Genomic DNA, 26,958 nt, shown 5'->3' with positions numbered 1-26,958 from the left:
GCTGGAGGTTCACTGAAAAACCCTTGTGGCAGATGCATTTAGAAGCACATAATACTAAAATTAAGAAAAGGCATTTGAAGATGCCAGAAGATAGTTTTGTTTAACCAATTTATTTACTGTCAGGACATTTGACAGGTAGATTGGAGGCGACAGTTTGACGGTCAGGTAAGCGTGGGAATTTTGCGATGTTTCCGAAGACGGTGTAATGTCTTAGCCAGGTGCTAGTTTCACAAAAGAAGTAACTTGTGTCGACCTGACTCGGCATTGTCGTAGGGTAAAAAAAAAATTGCCGATCTGCTACGACTTTGACAGTTGCCGGCAGTCGCCTTAAAAATCACGTAACTGGGATAGGCCCTTGAGTTATTGTCAGGTACAGCTTCCACTGTCAGTTATTGTCAGTGACACCTTCCACTGTTTTGCCAGTGACATCTTCCACTAAAATCGCAGTCTACTATAATTTTGCGAGTAGACGTATGGGAAAGTAAATAGTTAATTTGCACATACTACTTTATGTGAACAAGATAGAGCTGTGCAGATTTGCACTTGGTCATATACGTGCTCGTGTTTGTTTTGTAACAGCCTGGTTTGGAGGCTGGCTATTTATGGAGCATAAGCCTTCAGCACTTAACCTGGGTCTTGGGACAAACAATGCTTATGGCGTTCAGAATGCTCATCTTTTTCTTAATACTATGTAAGTCAAATTAAATTGGTTGTGACTAGGATTCTGTAATGGTGGAGACTTCAGGAGGATGAGGTGAACTTACCACTTGTGCCAATGAAGTTGTTGTTTTAACTGTGCTTGGAGACCTGATTTTTAAAATAAGTATTGTTTTGCAGTTAATCTTGAATTTAATTCTAAATCATGTTCTCTTCACTTCCTGTAGGGGAGATTACTATTTTCTCATGATTATATATTTTGGTGTGGAGATTTCAATTACCGCATTGATCTTCCGAATGAAGAAGTAAAAGAGCTGATAAGAGAACAGAATTGGGACTCTCTTCTGTCAGGAGATCAACTTATTAATCAAAAGAATGCTGGACATGTAAGATTGAATTTTCTTAAAAATGTATTTTAAATCAATTAATATTGGAGAGGTTGCATATCACAGGCAAGCTATGTTTGCAGTCAAATAATCTTTATCCTGGCATGGTATTTATGGGAGAGGGTCAGGTGGAATTAGAAAGAGCAGCTCTTGATCTATCCTATGATTTCACAGAGATCACCAAGAAATAACCTTATCAGGTTGCATCATATGACATGTAAGCCATATTGGTTATCTAAATTGAAAAATATAATATTTTTGACGTGTATATTTTTATATTGAAAATTGGAATTTATGGTGAAATATTAAACTCTGAATTGAAGTTGACAACTTGTTGCAGAATATGAAAAGAAAATGTAAGTCAATGCAATACTCTTTTCCTTTCAGATGCATACAAAATATTAGTGACTGGGCAATAAAACATGAATTTAATTTGAAAAATTATTAAAGAATGAAACACGTGATTAGATTTTAGTGTTTCATTTTACAGGATATCCTGGCTAATTTAAACACTTTTTACGATGTTGGCAATTAAAACGGTTTTCATAAATACATCTTTAGTTTCTATTCTTCATGATGTAAGCCTCTACACATATCATAAAGTAAACGTGATGCTTTATTACTGATCACCAAACAACAACCCATAGTCATCATTGTGTTGACCTGGGCCTACGTTGTCACATCCATAGTAATGTAGAAAGATAAAAGCAATATAGGCATTTTAGGCTTTTGAGCATGCCTTGCCATTCAGCACATTTATGGCTCATAAGGTCATAAGGGATAGGAGTAGAATTAGGCCATTCGACCGATCAAGTCGACTTCGCCATTCAATCGTGGCTGATCTATCTTTCCCTCCCAAACCCATTCCTCCTGCCTTCTCCCCATAATCTCTGACACCTGTGCTAATCAAGAATCTATCTATCTCTGCCATAAAATTATCCACTGCCGGCCTCCACAGCCTTCTGTGGCAAAGGATTCCACAGATTCACCACCCTCTGACTAAAGAAACATTTATTTATCTCCTTCCTAAAAGAACTTCCTTTAATTCTGAGCCTATGACCTCTATTCCTAGACTCTCCCACTAGTGGAAACATCTTCTCCACATCTACTCTACCCAAGCCATTCACTATTCTGTATTTTTCAATGAGGTCCATCCTCATTCTTCTAAACTCCAGCGAGTACAGGCCCAGTGCCGACAAACGCTCATCATAGATTATCCAATATCTGAATACCATAGTGCTTTTCTCTTCCCATATTCTTTGCTGCCTTTTTCTGCCTGTCTCTGTCTGTTGTGTGTATGTCTGGCTTTAATATATTCAACAACTTGACCTCCTCCTTCTGTGGTGGAGAATTCTATGGCTTCATCATCCTCTTAAAGTGAGGAAATTTCTCCTCATCCTAGTCCTGAATGATTTACTCTATCATATCATATCATATCATATATATACAGCCGGAAACAAGCCTTTTTGGCCCACCAAGTCCGTGCCGCCCAGCGATCCCCGTACATTAACACTATCCTACACCCACTAGGGACAATTTTTACATTTACCCAGCCAATTAACCTACATACCTGTACGTCTTTGGAGTGTGGGAGGAAACCGAAGATCTCGGAGAAAACCCACGCAGGTCACGGGGAGAACGTACAAACTCCTTACAGTACAGCACCCATAGTCAGGATCGAACCTGAGTCTCCGGCGCTGCATTCGCTGTAAAGCAGCAACTCTACCGCTACGCTACCGTGCCGGATGAATGAATGAATATGTTTATTGGCCAAGTATGCATATACAAGGAATGTGCCTCGGTGCTCCGCTCACAAATGACAACACAAACATACAGTTAACAATTAAGAATAAAGCATAACACATCAAAACAATAAGGATACACCATTATGGTCTAAACATGTGGGTGAAAATAAACCAGAGCAAAAAAGAGACTACAGACTTTAGCTTCTCATTCAAGACTCCTGCAGCTAGTCTCACCAAACCTGACTGAAGTTTGTATGTTATAATGAAAAACCCTTTCACTCTTCTAAAGTCTAGTTTTTGTTTGTGTAATGTACCCAATCTCTCTTCATACAGGAGACCTGCTTCTCAGAAATCAAATTTGCTGAACCTTTGTTGCACCTGCTTTTTTGCAAGTACACGTGGGGATGGTCAACATCCCATTTCCCTCCTTAACTGCTGCAGCAATTACATATTTACTTTGAGTGACGATTATACAAGGGTATCCACCATATTCGCTGATTGTGCTATATCTATTTTATCTGTTGGATCCTAAAAAAAGCTTCAGAGTTTTGTCAAACAGTTTTCCTCTGCTAAACTCATGTTGACTTTTCTATCGTCGTTGACATTTTCTAAATGTTCTGTTGGCACATCCTTTGTAATAGACTCTCAAGCATTTCCCCTACTGCTGATGTTAGGCTAACCAGTCCTTCCTTGCTTTGACTTCTCCAACTTCAGATAGCTCCTCTGTCCCTCCCTTCCCCTCCTCCTTCCCAGATCTCCCACTATCTTCCTGTCTCCACCTATATCCTTCCTTTGTCCCACCCCCGACATCAGTCTGAAGAAGGGTCTCGACCCGAAACGTCACCCATTCCTTCTCTCCCGAGATGCTGCCTGACCTGCTGAGTTACTCCAGCATTTTGTGAATAAATCGATTTGTACCAGCATCTGCAGTTATTTTCTTATACTTCCTTGCTTTCTTTTGCCCTCTTTTTTGTTTTTAATCATGTGATTACATTTGTCATATAGTCAAAAGAATATGATAAAAATACAATAAATATATTCAACAATTTCCACAAATACAATTTTTGGTACTCTGCGATCCAGATACCAGTTTTTATCCTGGGGATTAATCAGCTTTCAGTTCTACTTATTACTCCAGCAATTTTTCTTCTACTAATAATCATTTACTTTTATTTCTCTTTTTCATTTGATTTTTTTTCTAAGGATTTCTGGGACAATGTTAATATTCTCTTCAAGCCAGAACCAAAGTATTTGTTTAATCACTCTGCCATTTCTTTGTTCCCCATTATAAATTCTGTTTCTGACTGTAAAGGATCTATATTTGTTGCCATTCATTTTATACATACAGTAAAACTCTAATAAGCCACTATCCTATTGTTTAAAAAAAAAAACCTGATGGTTGTCAGTTGGTTTACTGGGGATAGACACCAAGTGCTGGAGTAACTCAGCGGGTCAGGCAGCATCTCTGAAGAAAAAGGATGGGAGATGTTTCGGTTGGGACCCTTCTTCAGACTGGTGCCCTGGTTTCTTCACTCACTTTGAACTCACTGAGTTAACTGGAAAATGTATTATACCATTGTAGTTGTAGAAGCTTTGAATGAACGCTTTCTGGAAACCTTTATCTTATAATTCTGCATTGGAAAGTATACACACTAGTTTGTAGGAGACACAAGGAACTGAAGAAGTTGGTTTACAAAGAAAGACACAAAATGCTAGAGTAACTCAGTCGGTCAGGCAGCATCTCCAGAGAAAATGGTTATGTTTGGGGTTGGGACCCTTCTTCAGACTGATTGCAATGGGGAGGGTTGTGGGGTGAAAATTGGATGAGGTGGGGCAGGACAAAGTCTGGCAAGTGATAGGTGGATGCAGGTGAAGGGAGGTTTTGATAGACAGATGGTTGGTCAAAGGCCAGAGATGAAAAGACAAATGGTGTGAGATAGAAAATACGTGCAGGAGGAGGCCATTCTGCCCTTCGAGCAAGCACCAGATAAGGAGATAAAGAATAGAAGAGCTGAGAATGGTGAAGCCAGAGGAAGGAATATAGGTGGAATGGGACAGGTCGAGGGGGAAACGGAAAAATGGGTGAGAATCAAGGTGGGGCACAGGTAAGGGTTGGGGGGGGAACAGAAGGGTGGGGGTGGGGGGAATTGTTTGTAGATTAGTTACCTAAATTTGGAAAATTCAATGTTCATACCATTGGGTTGCAAGCTCCTCACTAGTTTTTTGTCTGTCCAATGTAATCGTTAAATAATTTTGTATTATTTTGTAGATTTTCCGGGAGTTTCTGGAAGGTAGAATACATTTCCCTCCAACTTACAAATATGACTTGTTCTCTGATGATTATGATACAAGTGAAAAATGTCGGACTCCTGCTTGGACAGATCGAATTCTTTGGAAAAGAAGGAAATGGCCCGTTGACAAATCAGGTATGATAACCAGTTTTTTGCAAGACATTTACATTTCTAAACCTCGTATTTGATAGCTGGTATTTCTTCACTCCAATGCACTTTGGGGATAATTCCACAATATTCTTAACACTCATCCTCCCATCTCAAAGTGATGTGATTTGGAGAGAATCCATGATGGATATTATGATACTAAAAGTACCTCAATTCCGGGTCAGTGCTTCCTGTGAGCACTAATTAGAACATGGGTTACGCCTTATTTTTTTAAGCTTCCAATATGCGACAGATTGGTTTCTTAAACATTTATAAAGCTTGTATTAAAGGATGAATATCTTACAGGTTCTTACTGGTAAATTCTTACTGGTTACCTTTAATTGTTAGTAGATAAATTAGCTATTGGTTTGACATTCTAATTTTATGCAAAGCCATCCTGTCTCTATTTTTACAGAAGGTCAAGCTGTAATAGAATTAGCAATGGCAGATTTATTCTCTTTACTGAAGTCAAAGGTTGAACATTTACAGGTTTTATGAGATAAATCTACAATTCGAAATCAAAAGACTATCTACTGATTCCCACTAATACTGCCTTTATTTATTTTCATGCAGTAAATAAATAAAGGCCGTAATAGTGGGATTCAGTAGATAACTGATTCAGTAGATTTGGTTATTGTGTTGAGCGGACTTTTATGCAATACTAATAAGTTCTACTTCTTTACAGCCGATGACCTAGATTTGCTGAATTCCAGTATTCAGGATGAACCTAAATTAACGAGTTCATGGAGTCCTGGAACATTAATATATTATGGACGTGCAGAATTAAAAACATCAGATCATAGGTACAACAAGATTTGAGTTACTAAAGCAACTTGAAATGTTTATTTTTAAATGTCACAAGTCTGAAATGTGCAAGAATCTCCAATTTTTAATCATCAATGCTTTTGTAATTTAATTACATAATAAACCGTACACCCCTATTAAATAAGACTAATTTTAAAACCGGTTCCTGCCCTGTTAATCACCTGTAAATTAGGGATTTGTAATTCCTTAATTTATGAATGTTTGATGTAGGGAATGTTACTAAAACACCGTCAACTCTTTAAGGCACCCATTCAATTCACAACGCCATTTCTTACTGGAAGGAATAGCATGCCACTAGGACTAGAGTCATAGCCTCAGAATTAAAGGACGTTCTTTTAGGAAGGAGATGAGGAGAAATCTCTTTAGTCAGAGGGTGGTGAATCTGTGGAATTCTTTGCCAAGAAGGCTGTGGAGGCCAAACTAGTGGATATTTTTAAGACAGAGATAGATTCTTGATTAGTACAGGTGTCAGAGGTTATGAGAAGAAGGCAGGAGAATGGGGTTAGGAGGGAGAAATAGATCAGTCATGATTAAATGGCGGAGTAGACGTGATGGGCCGAATGGCCACATTCTACTCCTATCACATGACCTTATGGCCACTCTCAGTGCAAAGGAATACACTATACTGAAATAATGCACTGTCCGACCTTTGGTTTACTAAGCTTTGCTTAACATACAGAACACTTTTTTTCATTTGTAAATTGAGGAAATATTATATTTTCAAAATGGACAGCTAACATTGGTGGCTGGAATGTATAAAAGTACTCAATTTACTGCACTACATTTGAGTGATGTTCGTGGTAAGGCCAACAATGATAAAATTGGTGATCAGTCACACAGCAGAGGAGGAAAATTGTGTCTTAACCCATACTTCTCACTAACTGGCTGGACAGAGAAATTCTAAACAATTAATGCCTTTTCTCATTTGATAGTAATTTTTCATTGAGTTGGTTTTCTTCGCTGTTGTCTGATGATATTGTGAGATACAGGGGTTGTCTATTCAGCTAAAGTATATTATTTATTTGACAAAATGCTGGTGAATTTCAAAGTTTATTTCAGATAGCTGGAGACAAGGGAACTTGGTTGCAAAAAGCAAAGTAACAGTCCAACAATGCCTTTATAAATCTCCAGAGCCTCACAGTGAGCTAATTTGTCCAAATCAATCTCAACTGGAATGGCGACAGAAAAATATCTCTGCATGCAACTGTTCTGTGTAGCTGTTTGAAAATTGGGGAAATGGGTGCTAGAAAACAGAAGCATGTCCTAATTATCTATTACAACCTTTACTGCTGTCATCCAAGGCTTTATTTTGCATATTCATTACAAATTATATGTTATTTGTATTTTATTTAGGCCTGTGGTTGCCATTATAGATGTAGATATATTTGACATTGATCCCGAAGCACGACAAAGAGTGTACAAGGAAGTTATTGCTGAGCAAGGACCACCAGATGGCACAGTGGTGGTATCACTGACCAGCGTCTCCTCAGACCATTACTTTGATGATAACTTGATAGACCATTTGCTTCAACAGTTTGCTGCATATGGTGATGTTCTTTTGATAAGGTAACTATGTCTTGCATATGTCTGTTTTTCCATTTAGTAGTAATATATTCACAATTTTTCAAATTTATTTTTCAAATGTAATTGGCCTGGAGCCTGAAATGCCTTCCCTGGGCTTAAAAAAATTAAGCTTGTAATGTTTACAATTTTTAAATTCATGGTTCTAAGTTAAAAGTATTCTAGAGTTCTACAGCAATAAAACATGCCCTTGGGTCCACTTGTTCATGCCATCCAAGATCCTAATTGCCTACATCTGACCCACATTGCTTTAAAACCTTTCCTAACCATGTATATGTCCAAATGTGTTTAGATATGATTAGATACTTTTCACTGTACAGGATGTGTAGGACAATGACACTAACCTGGGTGGGATTGTGAGAAGGATGCAAAAAAGGATTTTAGACGACATGGGCAAATTGAGTGAAGAGGTAAACACTTGGTATAAGCAATATCGCAAGGATATTGGGAGGAAATAGAAAGGAGGTGTATTATTTAAATGGTGTAATTTTGAGTATCTGCCAAGAGACTTGCGTGTTTTTGCATACCAGTTGAATGAAAACATACAGTGAAGGCAGCAAATGACTTGTTGGCCTTTGCAGCAAGAGGATTAAAGTACCCGAGCAAGGATGTCTTGGTACAGGGTCTTGGTGAGATTATACCAAGAGTACTGTGTGCAGTTTTAATATTCCTTTTCTAAGAACAGATATAATGGCCATCGAGGGAGTGTGGTAAAGATTAACCAAACTGATTCCTGTCGTGGCGGGACAGCTTTGTGAGAAGAGATTTAGTTCACTCGTGTTTGGAAAAATAAGAGGGGAATTAAACAAACTTCTAACTGACTAGATGGTCGGAAAGGGGGTGGGGAGATGGTTTCTTGGTCTCATAGTCTCAGGAAATAAAATAAGCCATTTAGGGTTGAGATGAGGAGAAATCTCTTAACTCAGAACATGGTCAACCTGCAGAAATCACTGATGGCCGTAGAGGTCAAGTTGGTAAATATATATATATTTAGACATAATTAAATTTCTAAATAAGAATAGTATCTAGGGGTGCAGGGAGAAAACAGGAATATGGTATTAATACTGATGATGAGCTATTATCAGATTGAATGGTGGAGCAGGTTTGAAAAGTGGCATGCCATTTTTACTGTTTTTCTGTTTTTACAACATTAAGTTTGTCTGATGCCACAGGAGTCAACAGACATGGTTACATTTTAATCTGCTAATTGACTTCATCTCACTCTCTTCACCTAAATCTATTGACTGTTTACAAATGTTTGGTTTTGGGTATTAATTACCAGCTAGGTTCTCCCCATAAAATCACTGTTTTGGTCCAAGCCTGTGTAAATGTAGATAATAATTAAATGAAGATGGTGTCATTACTGGATGCAATGCAGTACTATTCAAAAGTTTATGATACATAGATGGCATTTAGGAGTGTCGATCCCATATGAATCTACAAGTTCCAAGATCAGGATAAAGATCAGGGGTGCTTGATTAAGCAAGGTAGATCAAGTCGAAGAAAAATACCAGCACTTTTTGATGTTGATGGCTTTTTTCAGCACTGCATCATAAGTCATACAAAACCTAATTTCTTGATTTCTTTTTTGCTTTATTGAAAAGTGCAGTGATATTGATATCCATAATTTCTGTTTACAGTATAGCCTAATGATTTCCAGGAAATCTCTTGAATTTATGCCCTGCATAAAGTATTTGATAATCTTGTTTCAAAACATTACTGATGGGAACATTAATCAACATTGCACAATCGGAGTTTGTACAAATATTGCATAAAGTGTACCTATTGTTAGCATCTTGGAAGAACATGATGAAATGATATCCAAGCGTTAATGTTATATTTTGGATACAATGTATTTAGGATTAGAGTTCCATAATTGTGGCTCAAAATGAACTTAAAATAGCCCAATTCTTTAATATAGAATGATATTTTGCAACTAATTACTGTTGCAAGACACAATGCTGGAGTAACTCGGGCGGCATCTCTAGAGAGTAGGAAGGGGTGATGTTTTGGGTCGAGACCCGTCTTCAGACTGACCCGAAACGTCACCCATTCATTCCTTCTCTCCAGAGATGCTGCCTGTCCCACTGAGTTACTCCAGCATTGTGTCTATCTTCGATTTAAACCAACATCTGCAGTTCCTTCCTACACATTGTTGTAAGTCATGTTACCAAAACTTAACTTTCCCCATTCAACCTGCTACTATGTATTTAGTATGTATATGTATATTGAAATGTGATTGAAAATTTACTTTTTTAGGTTTGTAGAAGACAAAATGTGGGTGACATTCTCAGAAGGCAGTTCTGCTCTTGCAGTGCAGAAGTTGAGTGGCACTGAGGTAAATAACCATCTTGACAAGGAAGTAATAAAGAAAGTTTGCTAGATTTTCCCCTACTGCGGTCCAAATATTAAAAAGGGCTAAGTAGCGTCTTCATCAATTCAAATTTTGATATATTTTGTGGTTGCCTCATCCAAAACATTGATGGAGATTGTGAACAGTTAATTCTTGCAACATCTCAGTAGTTGTGGATTCTGCACACAAAAAATAACTTTTTCACTCTTATTGTTTTCCGTAATAATCAATTCTTCAATCCATGTCCTTATCAACCCCACAATCTCTCAACTAGCCTTCTGAAAGTCCAATTATGCCACATCCGTTTCATATTCTTTTAGTTATAAATATCAAAAAATGAATTTCATTTTTTTAAAAATTATGTTTTATTTAAATTAAGTTATATTTTCTTCTACTACTTGTAGGTAATATATTCTATCATTTTCCTTTTGACTGATGTCAGGCTAACTGGTCTTTCCTCCATTGTTTTTTTGCCTCCTTAACTAGTGGATTATATTTGCTGCCTTTCAATCTGTGGGAACTGTTCTAAAATCCAACAAAGATTTAAATAAAAATGGCATCAGTTTCTGGCAGTAACAAATCTGCAAGAGCAGTACAAAGACTTGAGTGGGGAGAGTAATAGACCCTGGGAAGCATCAGAAAAATCGATGGAGGGAGAGAATATTGAAAACAAACATTGAGATAGTGAACCATAATAGCTTAAGAGTTATGGGTTTGAAGCAAAAGAAAGGTGAATACCCGTACTGAGGAAAAATGTTACCGATATACAAATGAGATTTGGTTTTCTAATGCATAATATCAGAATATGTAAATAGATCTTGTCTGAACAATGCTGATTGGAGATGACTATCTGACATCACAAAATACAAGTTTAATTTAAAGATCAAAGGGGAAAAACAAAATATTGTATTTATGTAGGTTCTGGGCAGGACTATTACTATCTGTCTGAAGAATCTGGATTGGAGCAGCAGATTAGAGGAAGAGATGAGTCTAGAAAAAATTTGCCTTGGTTTACCAGTCTCTACTAGTTCTACACTGCTGGGAGAGGATACTATTGTTTCTGCTGACTATGATATGGAAGGTATGTAGAAAGAATTAAATGTCTAAGCATTCAGCACATTTAAAATCAGATTTATTCAATGCATAAAAATAAGATATAAATAATGTGACCTTTTTATGTTTTAAATATGCAAACTCTCAGTCCCTAATAACGATTAAAATACAGAGACACGCAGCAAAATAAATTGGCTATGAATAAATCAGTGATCCGTGGGCAAGTATCTATCAAATTAATTGGACTGTTTAAATCTTTATCATATTCTGAAAATCCAAATATAGTTAATAACAATATCACAAATTCTAACTTATTAGTCAATATCTTTTTAGATATGCAGCTTTATTTTAAAAAAACAATTATTAATGAATATTAGGAAATCAATTCCATTGAATTTAAATCAAAAGAATAATTTGCTTTTGAACGGTAATATGGGCAAAATGGAGAATGTGAATTTGAACAATGCAAAAAATGGTCAAGTTTTGTTCAACTTTAAATCTACTTGTGACAAGTTTTGTATTGTCTTTCAAGTCCTTGGCATTATTTTACTATAGGTGACGTGGATGACTATAATGCTGAAATTTATGAAATCCCTCAGCATTTGCAGCCTGCCTCTGGTTCAGGTTCTGGGACTTCTCCTAGTTCAACACCCAGGACGAGTCCCTGTCCTTCACCCACAATGCCAGAGGCATTTCCACCATTACTGCCGAGCAGACCTAGTCGAGCAACTGCAAGAGGTTCCACATTACAACAAGAACAGTCACATCAAGGTAAAAGTTTGTCATGAATATCAACAAGTATTGTATATTTAGCACTGGTGACTTGCAAACTAGCCGTCATCTTGTAATTATCTTTCAAGGAAACCACCTACATTTTGACCATTGCTGATAGTGCTATAGCTTAAATACTCATTTCACTCCTGACATCGGGAAGAAGGTATAGGAACCTGAAAACTGTAAAGTACAGGTTTTGGAACAGCTTCTCCCCTACAACCATCATGCTATTAAATACCACAATCTCCAAATAGGCTCAGAACTATTGAGACTTGGAGGCATTATTTTTGACTTTTTATTTTGTTGTTTCTTTTTGTACATGTACTGAACTTTTTTAGTTGTTTAATATGGGTTTTACAGAGTACTATGCTTATATCCAAGGACACAAAACTGGACTGAATAGATGTAGGAAGAATGTTCCTGATGGCAGGGTAGTCCAGGACCAGCGATCATCGTCCAAGGATGAGAAAAAAGTATTACCCATAAGTGATGAACCTCAGTTGACATCAAATTATTCAATATATTCAAGAAGGGGTTAGATAATGTTTTGGGGCTGAAAGGAATCTAGGAATATGGGGAGAAAGTAGAAACGGAATTTCAATTATCAGCCATTAACATGTTGAATGGAAGAGCAGGTTTGACAGGCTAAGTGGTCGACTACTCATTTTTTCCCTTTGTAAATAGTTCCTCTAGGTTTTTTTTAAATAGTTTTATCATTTCTACTATGGTATGATCTCAGACTGTTTGTACTATTAGGTCAATTTTTTTTTAAATCAGTTTCTTCAGAATTCCAACAAGTTCCAACACAGAAGGAAAGTTGTCAGGCGCTGGAACCAAAACGACCACCACCGCCACGTCCTGCAGTCCCTCCGTCAAGACCTGTCCCACCACAAAGACCTCCTCCTCCTACAGGTAGACGATTGTTTTTTTTAACTCTTTCCTTTACACTTTGCCATGCTACCCACCAAATGTATCTTAAATTGTCTTCACCTTTTTTGCACAATATTAACTTTGTGCTTTTTCAAAAGTGAGTGAAAAAATATCTGGCGAATGGGGTATCTTATGGGGAAAATACAAAATTGTCCTTTTTGGCAGGAACAAGAAAGAAATGTTTAAATAGTGAGAGATTCTAGAGTTCTGACATGTGGAGGGTCCTAGATGACCCTTTGTAACATTTGCAGGTACTGCATGTAATTAGAAAGGCTGACAAAATGTAATTTGTTGTTAGAGTGAGACTGCTTCAGAGTATTTTGTGCATATTGATCTCCTTTAAGGAAAGACATTAATGTAGTGGAAACAGTTTAGGGAAGGTAGCAGCAGAGTCTTTGAATATTTCTAAGCCAGAAATAGATATTTAATAAGTATGGGGTAAAAGGATACTGTCAATAAACGAGAATGTGGTGTTGAAGTTACTGTTACATGAGCCATGGCTAATCAGTCATTAACCTGCTAACATAATTATATATATTTTTAGTGTGACAATCATAAATACTATCACGTTTCTTTCTACTGAAGTTTAAAAAAAAGTTTTTCGCAAATTACTTTTGAGGACTTGGCAATTTGCTATGACTCTTCGACTGTCTATTTCTCCATTTACTACAGATGGACTCATAGATCCATTACTTCCTGCTGAATTGATAGAGAAATGTAATCAGCATCTACATTTTGCCATGCCAAAATCCAGAATTGGGGAAACTGCTGTGATTTCTGGCACTTTATCTAAGATCGTGTAACGACGCAGTGGGGAATCCTATTTCTCTCTCTGCCTTTCCCCTTCTGTTGTCCTTCCTAAGATATATTTTCTTAGGTGCATAGAACCGTACAGCACAGGTACAGGCCTTTTGATCTACAATGTTTGTCCCAATCTTGATTGCAATTTAAACTGCATATCTGCCTGCATGTGGTCTATATCCCTCAATTCTATTCGCCTTGTATGTCTAAATGCTAAATATCAGATCCATTTCCACTACTTCCCTTGGCAGTGCATTCCAAGCACCCACCACTGTGCCTGGTGGAGAAACAAAAACTGGCCACATCAATCTCCCTTAAACTTTCCTCCTCTGACCTTAAAACTATGCCCTTTAGCAAAGACATTTCCTTCCTGGGGAAAAAAGCTTCTGATTATCAACCGTGTCTGTGCTTATAATGTTATATATTTGGGAAGGAGACCAAAATATTCAGTGGTGGTGTTAATAAGATCATGTGTATCTATATTTGAGCAAGACATCCTTGCACCTTACTCGATTTCTTTTAATGAAGATCAACATATCCAGTGACTTGTGTTTGGGACTATCCCTGTTCCTTTGTACATTAACATTTCTCAATCTATCACCATTTAAGTAACGTGATCTTTCAGAATTTCATACTTCAAATACAATATATTTACCTACTCATCCAACATATCTAAATTGCCTTTAAGCCTCTTTGTATCTTCCTCACAATTCATAATCCCAACCAGTTTTGTATTGTTGGCATATTTAGAAATATGTTCAGTTTCCTTCATCTGAAATATATTCAGTTTCCTTCATATATGGTGAACATCCAAATCCCAAACGTCAATCCCTGCAGTATCCTCACTTACGAAATGCCATCCTAAGAAAAAAAACATTTATTCCCGCACTGATTTCTGTCCAATCAGTTTTCAATTGATGATAGTGTACTACTACCACTCCACCATGTTTTCATTTTGGTATTAATATCTTGTGGGACTACATTAGCTTTCTGAAAATCCAAATACATTGCATCCATTGGTTATCCCTTATACTACAAGTTGTATCTTCAAAACAAAAATTCCAGTAGCTTTATCAAAAACCATTTCCATTTTATAAATGCATGTTAACTTTGTTAAACCCCATTAATATTTTCTATGTGTTGTTATGTGCACGCGTGCCTTGTGAAGAGCCTGCTTCTGTGCTGTATCTCTAAAGTAAAAATAAAACTCAACTTTTTTCCTCTCCACCAGTGTACCTTACCTGCTGGGTATTTCCTCCAGCTCACAATTTCACAGCTTATTTCCCCTTGTCCTTTCCAACCCTTCCTATCCTCTTTAATCTCTTTAAATTCAAAACTAACTTTTCTTTTCTTTCTTTGAACATATCGCAGGAATGGTGATGGGGAGGCAGATAGAATGATGCCGCTTAAGAGGCTTTTAGATAGGCGTGTGGATATGCTGGGAAAGGAGTGGTGTGGATCATGTGTAGGCAGATGAGATCAGTTTATCTTGGTTTTATGTTTGGCACAGACATTGTGGGCCAAAAGGGCCTATTCCTGTGTTACACTTTTCTAAGTTCTATGTTTTCCCATTTCGGATGAAGGTTCTTTGAGCTAAAGTGTTAAGTTTGGTTCTCTTTTTCCTTAATACTGCCTGGCTTGCTGGGTGTTTCCAGTCTTTCTGTTTTTGTTTCAGATTTATAGCATCTGTCTTTTTCATTTTCATGGATTAAGTTGGTTGTTAAAGCGATTCACAATTGTATAGCTTGAGAGGAATACACTTTTTCTGACTCAATAAAACTACTGTGTGCATGCATGTATGTTTTTGTACACTTAACAATAAATGTATTTGCTTCATACATACTAATGGCCTTCACTGCACTGTAATTCTATTGCTTCACTAAGGAGCAAGAAGTCCAGCACCTTCTAGGAAAGAGTTCAAAGGTAAAATTATATGATATTCGGTGTTTCCCTAAATGTCCATTTGTGGTTATAATTTTTGTGCCTGCATGATATACCGAACACTGTGTAGAAATGAAATTGTTTCTTCTATCCAACATTAAATAGGCCTTAAGTAAAATGTAGAATTATTACTTAAATGTTACACTTTTTCTCCCTCATGTATAGAAGCAACCTGTAATCCTCTCTTTAGTTTGCTAACAGAAAATAAACTGTTGGGATATGACTCCTTCCATTTTAAATTCTGAGAGATTTGCACTTTTCCTCAAGTGTAGTTTCCAAATGGATAAATGTGGAACATAGCTACTGTGAACTTCGTTGTTAATTGTGCAGCAGATTAACATTAAACTATTATTTTATTCATTTGATGAGTGTATCATGCTGCACTAGTAATACAAATAATTGATTGCTCTTTTTCAATCCACTGAGCCATTTGTAGATTTAAATTTGTTGAAATTTAATATTCCAATGCATATGGAGAGATTACTATTAATAATGATTGAAGAGCCACAGGAACAAAAATCCTCTTTGTTTTCACTACATCAGGATAGTTTTTTTTAAATTTTGGTTATTATAAAGTGGGACCAAGACAAAACAATTGATACCTTTTTACTTTTTTCATTGTTTTTAAATCTCTTGTTTTAAAGAAAAAATCTCCTTCAAGGATTATAGACAATAAACAATAGACAATAGGTGCAGGAGTAGGCCATTCAGCCCTTCGAGCCAGCACCGCCATTCAATGTGATCATGGCTGATCACTCTCAATCAGTACCCCGTTCCTGCCTTCTCCCCATACCCCCTCACTCCGCTATCCTTAAGAGCTCTATCCAGCTCTCTCTTGAAAGCATCCAACGAACTGGCCTCCACTGCCCTCTGAGGCAGAGAATTCCACACCTTCACCACTCTCTGACTGAAAAAGTTCTTCCTCATCTCCGTTCTAAATGGCCTACCCCTTATTCTTAAACTGTGGCCCCTTGTTCTGGACTCCCCCAACATTGGGAACATGTTTCCTGCCTCTAATGTGTCCAATCCCCTAATTATCTTATATGTTTCAATAAGATCCCCCCTCATCCTTCTAAATTCCAGTGTATACAAGCCCAATCGCTCCAGCCTTTCAACATACGACAGTCCCGCCATTCCGGGAATTAACCTATATAATTTCCAAATCTTATAAACCCAAAGCTAAACTGCTCACAATTTGGTTATGTGGCAGGAACACTATCTCCATTAACATGATCCTGTTGTTTTGTAATATTTTGTCAATTGAAACTCGCGCAAGATAGACAAAAATGCTGGAGTAACTTAGCGGGTCAGGCAACATCTCTGTAGAAAAGGAAAGGTATCCTATCAGAGAGAACTCGCGCAGCCCATTTGACCTATATATTTATAAAAAGCAACACTCCGTACAACTTGGTAATACTTTGAATATGATCAATAAACTACAAAGTTGAATGTTGCTTAATTTTTAATTATGCTTGACTACCTCAAATTCCAGTAATTGTCACTGGAAACTATTTCACAGACAGTGCTGCAATGCTAGCTCAGCAAGGATAGTCTGATTTCACTATTTTTGCCAATGCTACGTGGCTAAACCAGCTGTTATATAAATGTTGTGATTTGGCACACTTTACATTTTCTACTCTCGTGCGTCTACTGTGCTGATTTCTCTGTAGAGAATATATTTTCTTCTTTTTTCCCCTCATAAGGTGCTGGGGTACCTGTCAGTCCAGGGTTAGCTAGAAAGGAAATGGAAGGTAACTTGTCTGTGATATGACTGGTGTAATGTATGAAAGTTAAATGAAGGATTTTTAAAAAAGTTTCATTGAAAAATAGCTTACGATAAATAATTGGTACCTGCATGCGATTTGTTGTGATTAATTTGTCGAAGACTTTTGATAACTAGAGTTCATTGGTGTTGAATGTAAATCTGCTTGTCACTGATAAACCAGGTGAAATTTGTTTAATTTAATTTAATGCTGCATAGTGCCCAAAAGCCCAGCACAAGGCAGAAAAGAACCAGAAGGTAAACTTCACTCTTATCAGAAATATCTATAAGGGCAGAGACAAAAGTAATACCATTTTGTGCTACCTGTTACTTTTCTTTTTCTCTGCAGGTCGTGGTCAACCTTCTCTGCAGGCACTCATGAGTTCAGCTAATGCAGGAGCTGGTGCAGCTTCCAGACAGGTATATTCATTATAGTCTAATATTCAATGATAGTTGTACATTCATTGTGACCTGAAGAAAAGATTTGATTAATTTACTGAGTTCTCAATTATTTTTAAATATTGAATTAAATTATTTGTAACTTTCGGTTCCATTATCTACTCTTTTTATTGACAGAACATACCACCACGAGCTGGTGTAAATCATGCATCTATCAAGCCAGCGGCAGGATTACCACCATCAGAGGCTCTCAGTAAACCTGAACCTTTGAAAGGTTTGTACGTAGAATTGCGATGGGAGGCTAGTCACAAACTCTGCCAGCTCCTGTTCGTCTGGCAGTACCAGTTCACATGCATTTCCCCTAGGGCCTTGCAAATTGTTTTCACTCAAATGCCTGTCCATTTCCCTTTTGAATGCTGTCATTTGCTTTGTTTGCACAATTACAAGTGTGTAACCGATCATAATGACTAATTGCACCAAAAAGTGTCTCCTCACATTTTCCATGTATCTTATGCCTTGATATTTATTCTGTGCCCCCAGTCTGTGAACCAGCTATATTCATGAGAATATTCCCCTTATTTACCTAATCTAAAACCACAATGATCCTGTACACCTCAATTAGATCTCCCCTCCAACTTTACTCCAAGTGGAAAACTCCCAGCTTCTCCTGTTAATCCTGCAGCATTTCTCAGCATGGTTGTGGACCAATTTCTATTTTTCAGTTTCCCTTCTTTACTCCAATTTCCTCAACAATAACAATGTACATTTGTATAAAGTTGTTAAATCTGGAAAATATTTACTGTTTTTACTGAGTAGGAGATCGAGGAGATTAAAAACTCGAGTATAATTAGATAGACGTCAACCATGAGGGGTAGGTGGCACAGTAGTGCGGCAAGTAAAGCTGCTGCCTCATAGCTCCAACCCCGATCTCCAGAGCTGTCTGAGTGGAGTTTGCAAGTTCTTACTATAACTGCAAGGGGCTTCAGATGCTTCAGTTTCCCCTCTCACTCTGAGGACATTGGGATGAGTTGGTTAATTGGCCGTTGCAAATTGACTTTGGTGTAGCTAAATGTTAGGTTAGGAAAAATTAGTGAGGACATGAGGACATGAGGTTGCTCTCTGAGCTGTCAAAGAGCCTCAACTATTAGAGTTTGAGGCATTGTAAACGCTTGTAAATATCTCTTGATATTCTGTAATGGTTTAATAACTTTTAAATTGGCTTTAAGTGAAACAAAACATAATTTATTAAAACACTAAAATCAAATAAATGGGAAAATCTGATCATGACCCTTTCTAATCTCCAGATCAGGAATCATGATTCGTATGAATAGAGTAGTTAAGAATCCTATCTGCAAATTTGCAAATGTAGAGGAATGTTTAAATACCTGTTAAGTAAATGTCCTCTAACTCTGTTTGTTAATTAGGATCGATGCTCCTGCCAGAACCACTCAGGCCAAAGGCTGCTACCCTTCCATCTCAACCTCCCTCGATAAATTCCCAGAAGCTACAAGAACCTCTTAAACCAATTGGCTTGAAACCGATCTCCCAGACACCGCCCCCTTTTCATAACATAGATCATCTTGCACCACAAGCTCCACCCCGCAGCAAGTCTGCTCAGAACTTGCCAGTAGAACCTGTTACTACAGAGCCGGTAAGTGGAAATGGACGGTTTCTCAAGCCAGCGCCGTTATTTTAGCATGTGGTGTCTCATCCTTGAATTTAAAAGATTCCTGCACATATTCAGTGATAATGATTAGATGGCTGATTACCCAGCAGATGTATAATAATAAGAATTCAGGGTGCCACCAGTTGAGAACTGAAGGATTGCTCCCTGGGAACAGTTCAAGTAATGATCAGGAGGTAGGCTGTGATTGGATAAGGGGTTTTCAAGGAAGACTGATGGTGGTATATGGACACAAAACCCAGTTTCTTTGCATGTTACACAGGCAGTACACTACTTTCATAATTCATAGCTATAATCACATACTGGGTTCCATGTTGCAACTTAGTTTAACATAATCCTGAGGCTTATACCTTTACAAACTACGAACCTCTGACAACTCCGAAAATCTGACAGGAAAGAAACTCGCAAATAGGATTATCCGGGTGTTTGGTTGCCTAGAGAGCATTCAACCATCCTTATTTTCTCTTTCTTCATCAACATGCTTTTCTATTCTTCTCCCCGGGTACTAACTGATATTTCCTTTAAATGCATTTGTGCCAGTTGTAGAAGAGAAATCGCACTCCAACTTTTCTGCTTAAGACATTGACTTTTTAAAAAAAAATTGGATTAGCCAATCACCATCTTACGTTAATGATTCCTAGGTTTGATCTTTCTTGATTTTTGTAACCACAGTTCTGGAGCATCCTTGTAAATAATATACATCTTCTCTTGTGCCACTCTAATGTGGTGACATTTATACAAGTCTGGTTTAGCCTATTCTCATGAACCAAAGTTCATATAACTTCAGTTCTTGAATTCTAACCCTCTGGAAGTAAACTGTTATGTTAGCATTCTTCATGGTTCTCATGTTTTTGCCATTATTTAATCATTTCTGAATCTGTATGCTCAGTACCTCTTGCCCATTCAAGCTTATTTTCCAGAAAAGTTCTCTTGTGAATCCTACCAAAATGCACAATATCATTTTTACTTTGTGTTCATCTAAAATGTGTTCATGATGTGCATCTTAAAAAGATATCCATTTTAGTGTATGGTTTAACTATGCAACATTGGGAAAGACTGATGCCAGGGAAATCTATGACTAGACATAAAGCAGCAGCTGTCCACTGCATAATGACTTGATTTTCCTCTTTCATATTTACTGTCTCTTTCTCCCCTTCCTGTTCCCAAGCAGGAACAACCATCAGGGTGAAAGGTATTGAATTAATTTACAATTTTCTATGTGGTCTAATAAGTTATTCACTAGATTTTGATGTATACCTCATACAACAGCAAATGTATCAGTCATGTGAAGTGCACTTTTCATTTTTGCAGAGTAAATACAGCTTTTTTTTAAATTCATGTTAGATTTAGTCATGAAGCTCATTGTGTTTAGTTTATGTGTAACTATAGAAAATACTCAAATCACCTCTAGAAAACGGGACTTCATGGTTAAGATAAAGCCGACTTAAAATGTTTCTCAGCTAAAAATGCAGGAGAAACATAGCTTTCTTGATATGGTCTTGATAATTACATTTTTTAAAATAAATTATATCCAATAACGCTTTTTAAATATTTTAATTTTGCTGAATTTATACAGACCTTAAAGCTTAAAACTGCCTTGCCTGTCAAATGATCTGATAACTTTGGAAATAAATTGTACACAATTTCTTTCTTGAACCTTGAATTTATCCTGCATACACCTTCGTTAATGGCTAATATATGTTATTCAGCTTCTCCAATCAAAAAAATGTTATCTTCCAATTGATAGATAAAGTTGGAGTGGCTTAGAAACAAGTCTTTTTTAAATTCTAGAGCCCAAAATAATATTGTAAGTTTTTAAAAATTCTTACAAATAACATTGCATCCAATAATTGACTGCTTCCAAACTATAAACCAAATATGTCTGGAACATAACATCTGCTAATATCATGATGGGAGAAAAGTTAAAATACTAATTCAAAGATATTCTCTATCTATATTCTCTACCCGAGGGACAAATCTGATGTCTAACTCAAACAATGTATTACAACAGAGTTATGGATAATCTTTAACTGAGTATTTTCTAAGTACACCGTTTCAGTCACAACTGGAATATTCATGCTGTTAATTTGATATTTTTGTTTTGTTTCCTGCAATGTGATTGCCTGCTTTTCCAAAAACCTTAATACTTGGTTGACAATCCCACTGTATTTCAATATTTATCTTTTTGCTTTTCTGTTTCTTGTATCAAGATTCTTATCCCCGTTTAAGTTCATACAACCAATCCTCTGTTTGCACTAAAGGTTTCCAATCAAATTGAAGCTACACAATTCATTTTAGTGTCCAGTTTTTATTTCCTCATTGCACAATAATTTTAGCAATTTTCAGTGACATTTTAGGAGTATAAACTTTCAAGAGAAAAATTATATCGTCGTTGTCTTTCCAAATGAGACAAAAGCTGACAGATTATATTCTGTTCAAATGTAAATCGCCACATAGGTAAGGTATGAGCACAGACTTTCAGTTTAATGGTCACTTAATTTGGTATCACAACAATCTGCTTTTATGCAGCACCTTTAAGGTAGTAAAATATCGTTAGTTACCTCATAAATTTTAACATCATGAAAACCGATTTTAGGGTAGATCAAAAGAATGATTTAAGAGTATTCAAGGAAGAAGAACTGAGTGCAGTTTAGGAAGAGAATTTCAGATTTTAAGGACTAGACAACTGAAGGCACATCCAAATTATTACCAGAACAATTCATATATAGGGCATGCAAAGGAAGCTAATATCATCCTGAAGACTGCTGGGAATTAAGGATGTTAGAAATATAGGACAAGGTTGTAGGAAAGAACTGCAGATGCTGTTTTAAATCGAAGATAGACACAAAATGCTGCAGTAACTCAGCGGGACAGGCAGCATCTCTGGAGAGAAGGAATGGGTGACATTTCGGGTCGAGACCCTCTTCAGTCTGAAGAAGGGTCTCGACACGAAACGTCACCCATTCCTTCTCTCCAGAGATGCTGCCTGTCCTGCTGAGTTACTCCAGCATTTTGTGCCTATCTTAGGTCATGGCAAAAGACTGAATTGAAAACAGATTATAATTTTAGCATTTGAATAGACATGGAATCAATTTAAATTGATAAACATACATGGTTCATTAGTGCTTAAGAGCTCTGAGAGAACTGTTGAGACAAAGACTATTTTAAAAGCAGTAGTTATCGAAGTGTGCAGCATAGAAATAGGCTTTTTGGCCCAGCAAACCCATGGGAAATTAGATTATGGGTTTCAGTCTGTATTTGCTGACCAGCATAGAACATTTACCAATGAACTGCAAATCACTATGTCAAATTCAGTAATGGGTTTATAATATTGGTATTGTAGTTGTAGAATAGCGCTATGTGGAGGCTCTTTCTAGAGGGAGAAAATAAAAATCATCATTGCTGTTACCTGCTTGTTGGCACTAGTATAGATGGGGACTAGCAAATGTCATTTACAGCAATATTAACTAGGATGATTAAATTGAAAGATTTTAATTTTAGTTACAATGAAGTAATCCTGAAAATTCTTGTGTATAATTTTTTTTAATTTTTTTGTTACAGCTAAAGGCCAATATAAATGGGATTAACAATGGAGAAACATCCAGCATTGATCCTTTTGCTGACCTGTCACTTGACCGGCTTGCTGATCCCTGGACAAAGACCCAGTTATCAAGTGGAAACACTCAAATGCAGCCAGCATTTGCTTGTATATCTCCAACCTTGTGCCAGCAACAATCCATCCAACCCATTGCATCAATGCAACCTAATTGCATGCCATTTGTACCTCCTATTCCCCCACGAAGTAAATCACAGGAGAGCTTCCAAGCCTCTCCAATGGCTTTCAACTTCTTAGCTGATGGAAATGTCTCCAACACAAACCCTTTCACTGGAAAAACTGGTTACAATCCATTTCGGACTGATGGTCAAAATGTTCAGAAATCTGCTATTGCATCACAGCTATCTGTGCAAAGTAGCAGCAGTTACCCTGTTTTATCTGCTAACACGATGACTCCTGGAGTTGGAATTGGAAGAGCTGCCTTCTTGTCAAATCCTTTTGCAGACAACAATGTCCTTCCAAGTAAACATGCAAATGACAAAATGCCAATCAGTGGGTGGGTGACCTTTGAGGATAATGACTTTGGTCTAAAAGAAAAAAAACTATCAACTGGTGGAAAAAAATGTGATTCCCAGGATCAATGGAATGAAAATATTAACAATTTGTCTCTAAAGAGCACACACAAATTATTTCCAGGTACCGATTTTGGGTTTGGCAATGACTGGAACACAAGTAACACAGCAACTGGTGCAACAGTACCTGTACCAACTCGAAGAGCACCACCTCCTATACCTTTGAGATCAAATGTCATCATTCCAATCCTGCCTTTTAACTCTGAGGCACCTGCCTCTTTATCAAAACAAGATTTCACTGAAAGATGAAAGGTATTCCAATAAGGCAGGCTGATTTAAAATTAAAAAAAATTGTAATTTGAATTCTTTATTGGGACATTACACGTGCAATATGTGTTCAAAAGATGTTTAAACTGTACAAGGTTAGTATCGGTGTTAAAATATTGGTAACAGCTTTGAATGGCCAACAAATATTATAATATTTTGTTATGGGTCCAAGTTTGAAATCTATCGTTTCCTGGATATCAGCAAATGAATGTAGTAGGAACTGACCTTTTGCAAGATGCAGTAAAAATGACTCGTGCAAGAAGAAATGATAAAGCTTCAAGTGATATAACTTGAGTTATTAAAATATGAAATCATTCTGGTTAAAGTAAAATTTGCAAACTCATCCAAGAAATTTCTGTTCAAATATGCGCTGTGATACGTTTGTTATAACTTACCATAGTTAAAATTTGTGATAGTCCAGTGGCTCTGAGATTTCTCATCCTTTATAATCTTCACTTCCGTATTCCCGTTTTTAAAAAAAAGGCTCAAATTGTTTTTCCCATTTAGGTAAAACAATAGACATTGCTATGTAAAATACTTGGCATTTAAAAAAAATCCTCTGCTTTTGTTTACCTTGCTGCACTCTGCTCTATGGTTAAAAGATACTTTGAATTAATGAACAGGGATACTTGTCTTTTCATCTCTGGCCTTTGTCCAAACACCTGCAAATCAACCCCCCCAACCTCGCCTGTAGACTGGTCTTGTCCTGCCCCTACTTCTCTTCTAGCTTTCTCCCCAATAACACAATACGTCTGAAGGGTCTTGACCCGAAATGTCGCATCCAGAGATGTTGCCTGACGCACTGAGTTACTCCAGTACTTTTTCTGGTAAACCAACATCTGCAGTCCCTTGTGCCTACATATTATAGTTGCTGCTTGGCGAGAATGAAAGTGCTCTGTTTCTTAATGATTTTGCAGTTGTTATGACTCAGTAAATTGGATTTGTGAGTTCTGTACGCAATTGAATCAAACTGACATTTTCCTTTGCAGTAATGGTAACCACTATTGAAGCAAAAGATTGCAATATTTGTGGAATTGCAGAACATGTCTAATACACTTAATAGCTTATATGGAATCCATCAGGCAGTCTGACGAAGGGTCTCAACAGGAAACGTCACCTATTCCTTCTCTCCAGAGTTGCTGTGTTACTGCAACATCTATCTTTGGTGTAAACCAGCATCTGCAGTTCCTTCCTACACATTAAATCCCATAAGCCCAATTTGCCTACATTCTGTTACTACATGGAAGAAAAATAGTATATTGGTCATTAATAATTAAACCTTATTCCTCAACAGATATTTCTGCATCAAAATTCAGCTAACACCAACTGTAATGACCATCGCTGAAATTTATAGTCCATTGAGTCAAAAATAAACTGCATTTTTTACTAAAACATGGATTTTCATTTAAAATTCACAATTGGTGGTTGGTTCCTAATATATGTTGACAAGCACACTTAGCCTGTATCCCACCCATCTTATCTAAAAATTAATTTTATATAAGAATGTCCTATCTAAAAATCAATTTTATAATATATGTCATTAGACATACACATCAGTAACCTCTTTGAGCCTACTTGCAATTTAAGACATTAGACTGTAATTTAGTTTATGAAAGCATATGTTTTATAAAGGATTCATTAGCCTGCACAAACCAAGATCGTGACATAGTGGAGCAGGGCTGCTGAATGATGAGATTCAAACCTGTAACATCAGAAACTGTAACAATTTACAACATATTACCCAAGTCTGTACTACGTTCTAATATATTTAGCACATTACTACTTCCCTTTTGTTTTTCACTATGCAAATACATTTAAGGTTATTGATGAAACTGTTCAACAGGCAGTCTGTCACGATGCACTTCTATATATCCAATTGTAATAAAAAATTACGAATCAAGATATCTGTTTAAAGTATGTATTAAAAGATCCAGCAGATGATTTATTGGATCTTTTAAAAACTGTCCTGGCTTTCTATTTTTGAATTTCATTCTGAACAATTTGAAAATGGAATTGGCTTTTCATCAGGTAAGAATTGTAACTAAAAATGCTGGAAGTTTAAAAACTTAATCTTGCAACCTTGCTTTAGATAGTGAATTGGCTAAATACTGCTGATATCCACAAGGCACAATAATGCTTGTTGCTGCTGTTCTTGCCTGTGGTGTAATGGAGAATCATTGTTTAAAAATTATCCAGCTACGTTTCAACTGAATACACCACTTCCATGTTTAACTCTTCATTCAAGTATTTAATTTAAAAAATCTCAGTGTGCAAGTATTGGACTGCTGGTGTGCAAATTCTCAATTTGTTACTGTTGAGTGATCCACTGACTTCTGTGGTTTATGATGGAGCTGCAGCAAATATGTATTTTGCAACAACTTAAAATAGTGTTTACAAAATTGTAACTGCAATGTTTCAGTGTGGTAACTTGGCTGTTTATAGTTTTTATAAAGTCTCATCTTTAAAGTGTCTCTCAATGCATATCAATAACCTTACAATTTAAACTTGGTATTATATTCAGTGGATAACATGTCTAAAGCTTTTGCTGAAGACTGCAATGTTGAGATTAATGTGTGCACAGTGAATTGTACATATCTTGCAATGTTTGAGATGTATCTTCATTCAATAAATGTTGCTTTGTCCTATAAATGTATTTTTGTAGCATGGTAGTTTTCATTTTTCTACAAATAACAAAGTATCCAAGAGCAAAATTATGCTGTCGTTAATGGATGAGTGTGCTTGAAATACATATTGAAAAATTAAAGGTATCTAGTCTACTTAACAGATTGCACACTTTGACGCATCAACATTTTGCTCTGGTTCAGAAATTGCAAGAAATTGTCTGGATGTTGTCGGGTCAAGTGTAGTAACTTGACATTTGCCTTGTGAAGATCCCCAGTATAAACAGGTATTTTCCAAACATGCATATACTCAGTGACGTGGATATAATAACCTCTATGTAAACAAGTATCAGCTAGCAAGAGACAGCTTCCAGGTTATGGCTTGTGAAGACACATTGCACACTCCAGCTTCAGTTATATTCTTGACCTCATTCCACCCCCAATGTTCCCAATCTTGGCTACGGCATGAATAATTTATATTTCACTCTTTACCATCATGGATCTCACAGAAAAGGGATTTGAAAGGGCATGGAGGAATGTGCTACATTTTCAC

The 26,958-nt window shown here is 36.8% G+C and overlaps 1 protein-coding gene across 8 annotated transcripts in view; it reads left to right on the top strand.

Moving 5' to 3' along the window:
* Positions 1 to 26,439, top strand: part of synj1 (synaptojanin 1) — a 72,082-nt gene extending 45,643 nt beyond the window's left edge. For 2 of the 8 annotated variants that reach the window (XM_078409614.1, XM_078409613.1), the window contains exons 18-32: positions 885 to 1,043; positions 5,058 to 5,214; positions 5,912 to 6,029; positions 7,405 to 7,617; positions 9,892 to 9,970; positions 10,904 to 11,066; positions 11,594 to 11,809; positions 12,590 to 12,724; positions 15,428 to 15,466; positions 17,188 to 17,235; positions 17,466 to 17,504; positions 17,596 to 17,666; positions 17,823 to 17,919; positions 19,070 to 19,296; positions 22,891 to 26,439. In XM_078409614.1, coding sequence (XP_078265740.1) covers positions 885 to 1,043; positions 5,058 to 5,214; positions 5,912 to 6,029; positions 7,405 to 7,617; positions 9,892 to 9,970; positions 10,904 to 11,066; positions 11,594 to 11,809; positions 12,590 to 12,724; positions 15,428 to 15,466; positions 17,188 to 17,235; positions 17,466 to 17,504; positions 17,596 to 17,666; positions 17,823 to 17,919; positions 19,070 to 19,296; positions 22,891 to 23,766 — 2,637 coding nt within the window. In that variant the 3' untranslated portion in view covers positions 23,767 to 26,439. Of the gene's footprint in view, positions 1 to 884; positions 1,044 to 5,057; positions 5,215 to 5,911; positions 6,030 to 7,404; positions 7,618 to 9,891; positions 9,971 to 10,903; positions 11,067 to 11,593; positions 11,810 to 12,589; positions 12,725 to 15,427; positions 15,467 to 17,187; positions 17,236 to 17,465; positions 17,505 to 17,595; positions 17,667 to 17,822; positions 17,920 to 19,069; positions 19,297 to 20,497; positions 20,522 to 22,890 lie in introns of all 8 variants that reach the window. The other 6 variants (XM_078409620.1, XM_078409619.1, XM_078409615.1 and 3 more) reach the window with 6 other exon arrangements.
* Positions 26,440 to 26,958: the final 519 nt, after the last annotated feature.

The sequence above is a fragment of the Rhinoraja longicauda genome, chromosome 12 (assembly GCF_053455715.1).
Source record: "Rhinoraja longicauda isolate Sanriku21f chromosome 12, sRhiLon1.1, whole genome shotgun sequence".
NCBI lineage: Eukaryota > Metazoa > Chordata > Chondrichthyes > Rajiformes > Arhynchobatidae > Rhinoraja > Rhinoraja longicauda.
Note: the sequence above shows the minus strand (reverse complement) of the source record. Positions and strands in the feature narration are given on the sequence as shown.